This window comes from Cynocephalus volans, chromosome X (genome assembly GCF_027409185.1).
Source record: "Cynocephalus volans isolate mCynVol1 chromosome X, mCynVol1.pri, whole genome shotgun sequence".
Taxonomy (NCBI): Eukaryota; Metazoa; Chordata; class Mammalia; order Dermoptera; family Cynocephalidae; genus Cynocephalus; species Cynocephalus volans.
The window spans coordinates 167,242,398-167,245,955 of record NC_084478.1 but is presented as its reverse complement, the minus strand read 5'-3'; the positions used below and the strand labels follow the sequence as shown (position 1 = coordinate 167,245,955).

Sequence of the window (3,558 nt, the reverse complement as noted above, 5' to 3'; positions counted from 1 at the left end):
GGAAGGATGGACAGCTGCATGTTTCTAAGTCTGACATCGTCTTCCTCCTGGCTGAGTCAGGCTATATATGGCTGGTCACTCTCGGGCAAACATTCAGTGCCTGGACCCACGCTTTGCACAAGGTCACTAGTATGCTGTTCAAAGAGTTGACGAGTTTTGAACAGAACAAAGACTGGGGAAAAATAAGGGAGCCCCAAACACTTCACAGTTACCATCGACACATTTATTTCTACAATCCAGACATTAGCAAGACCAAAATGACCAGCAACACCCCTATTTCCTTCATGTAAGCGCAGAAACCTGTTTCTGTGAGTGCCATGTAGTGGGAAGTACGCTACAATGCAGGGGTAATTCACACTTAACCTGATCTACATGCACGTGCACCAAGATGGAGAATCAACGGTGCCATGATTTAGCTGGTTTCTCAGCTACATTCCTCTCAGGAGCCCACACACATCACACCTTCTGCCCCAAAGGGATCAGACGCTCTGGGATGTCAAACTGGAATATATCCTTTCCCCCTTTCCTAGGTAAGGGCTACAGTAACCACCTGGGGTGGAAATCACAGTCAGGTACTTCTGCTGCGGGTTGGTCAGGACAGCTTGCTTTTCCAGTTCCACAACCTCCTCAGGAGCTAAGTTTTCGGGACACTCCAAAGATTCCCCAACGTCAATGAGCCCTGTGCACAGAGAGAAACACACAGGTGGTTTTCCCTTCCATAAACCAAGGCCTGCCAGTGTGACAACTTGGTTATTCAAAATTACGGCCACTACAGACTTAGATGACATCACCACAAGGACAGGAAGGGCAGCAGGGCCTTCTCACTGAGCACAGATGATGAGCCAAATATGCTCCAGGAATCCTAGGTGAGGCAGAGGGAGGGCTCCAGAAATGAAGAGGACAGGGCCTGCTCCCCTGTGAAGCCACACAAGTAATGTGCAGGTGCCAGCAAGACTGCTGAGGGTAGGAGTTTGAGAATGGAAGGGCACCAGCCACTGCCCGGGAACATGGAGACAACCGGGTGCTGAGGCAGTTCAACAGGGAAAGGTGCGGATGTGGACCCTCCACCTCTCAAGGAGGTGAAGGGATTAGCCCAGGGTGTCACTGGTGGTGGGGACAGGGCAGGCACGTGAAGCAAGGCAGGTAGCCGACCCGCACAATGTGCTGTGCTGCCTCTGGTGGTCTCTGCCCCACACACACACACGCACAGCCCAGCACCACATGACATCATGGACCTGACCCAGCTTCACAGGTCAGAAGAGGAAACTGAGGCCCAGAGCAGAGAAATGATTTACCGGAGGTGGTGCAAGCTGGGCCTGCAGACCCCAGCCCAGGGCCCCTTGCTGCCCCCTTGAAGGTGCGTTGCTTAAGAAAATTGCAGCAAACACACAAACCAGTTCAAGCCAAAAGAGAAGCCCCCAAACTCCCCAGCCAGATCCAGGGTAGCAGCACTTGGACTCTTCTGTACAACAATCGGCACATTGTCACTTACCAGCTACCTCTCCTCGGCCAAACTTTTCCCCTTCCGGAAGCAAGGCCTGAATCTGAGGGGGCGTCATCCCAAGCCGCCCCTGCAGCAGCTCCCGACAGGCGTCGTCTTCCCAGTCCCTGTTAGCAAGGTGGATGGCGATGGTATGGTTCTGGTGGCTACCGAGCAGGGGACACCAACGTGACTCCAAGGTCTTGACCCCATTTAAGTCAAAGCCAGCATAAGGCTGCCAGAAGGAGAGGCAACAGATCTTCATCTTCCGCAAGCTCTCTGGGCCTCAGTGGCCTGTGGTAACACAGAAGCTCATCACACATCAGTCCTCCACGCTCACGGCCAGTGGGCCCGACCTTCACCCCGTTTCCCAGGTGCCCTGAATCCACACTGACCTCGATGGTTCACTGCTACCATCTGTCAGCACAGCAGGCCCAAGGGAAGACTGGGTCTGGGAAGGCTGTTATTTGGGTCACTCAGATCCACATGATGGAATGCTCGGAGAGCTCACGGACTATGGCAGGGACAGCTAGAGAAAGGCACAGGCAGGACAGCGTGTGATCAGTGCTACGACAGAGGTCATCAAGTCCGAGGGGAACACGGACGAGTGTGGGCTAGTGAGAGTCGGGGCTGGATTCAGCCCTCTGGCAGCACACAGGGACAGTCCTGGGCTCTGCTTCTTCTCCTGCTGCCCTCTCCACACCCAGACATCCCCGATACTCTCAGCTCCCTGGCTGTGCCAGCCCCAGGCACCGCAGGCCCTGAGCTTCCTGGCTCCTATCCCAGGGCTGCTGAGCACAAGTCCTTGGTATCCAACCTCAGCTCAGCCCTAGGAGTGACCTGTGACCTCAGGTGTCCCCGTCAGGTGTCTCCTCCCGACTCCTTCAGGTGCCACCCTGTTCAAGCCCCTTCTCCTGTCCCAGACGTGTGCCCTGAGAAAGAAATAATGAGAACGAGAACCACTAGCCTCAGTGCACACACACCTTCTTTGTGACAGGCCCTGGGGTGGGCACGATCCGTGCATCATCGGGTTTAACCCTCACTGCCAGACCCCCTCAACTCTTGAAGACAAGGAGGAGCTGGGGCCTAGCTGCTGGGTAAGCTGGGCTGTGAGAAAGAGCTGGGGGAGGAGGAGCTGGGGGCGGGGCTGCAAGAGGACGAACTGGGGGCGGGGCTGCTTGAGGAAGAACTCGGGGAGGGGCTTCAGGAGGAGGAGCTGGAGGCGGGGCTGCATTCGAAAGAGATGGGGCGGGGCTGCAGTAAGAGGATCTGAGGGTGGGGCTGAAGGTGGAGCAGGGCCCCCCTGTGGAAACACTTGGGGCAGGAGCGGACCATACAAGAGCTGCAGGAGGAGGAGCTGGGGCGGAACTGCGAGGTAAGCTGGTACGTGAGAAAGAAGTGGGGGAGGAGGACCTGGGGGCGGGGCTGCAGGCGGAACAGCGCCCCTCTGTGTAGAGATTTAGAGGAGGAGCTGACAGTACAAGAGCTGTAGAAGGAGGAGCTGGGCTGGAGCTGCTGGAGGGAGCTTAGGTACTTGTGTGCCGCCCTCTCAGGGAAGGGTCTGAATGGCAACCCAAGTCCTCAGCGACCTATCCCGACCCCCTGTGTGTACCCCAGAGGGTACTCCAGAGAGCATGGAAGCTGCGACAGGAGCACTAGCACTTGCCTGGGGTCCACGGGGCCATAGACTGAGGCTTGCACCTCAGGGTTGAACCCGCCAGGCGGGCTCTCCTTGCTCCTAGCCACTCTGTAAATCTCCAGTCGTCATCAGACTGCCATCAGCCCCCTATCGAGAACCCTGCCAAGCCTTCTCCCGGTGCAGTCGGCCCCAGCTCGCTCCACCATTATCGCCTAACACTCTGTGGTGGGTCACATTGTGCTGCCTGGTCACTGGTCCTCGACCCACCCTGCCCTGCCAGGACGCCTTGCTTGCTCTCAGGCCATTCCTACAGCCTGGAAGACCCGGCTCCTCTCGACCTGGCAGACCCCTGTCTTCCTTCAGGGCCCAAGTTTAAAGTCACATTCACTGCCCCTCCCACCCCCCAACTGTTAGGTAGTTTTGTCTCTGAGTTCGGGTG

At 56.8% G+C, this 3,558-nt stretch overlaps 1 protein-coding gene across 1 annotated transcript; it reads right to left on the bottom strand.

The window, feature by feature from the left end:
* Nucleotides 1-456: 456 nt before the first annotated feature.
* LOC134366569 (protein EOLA2-like) lies at nt 457-1,745 on the bottom strand. The gene is given in 3 exon segments (XM_063082933.1): nt 457-557; nt 560-679; nt 1,493-1,745. Coding segments are annotated over 3 exon segments (474 nt in total).
* Nucleotides 1,746-3,558: the final 1,813 nt, after the last annotated feature.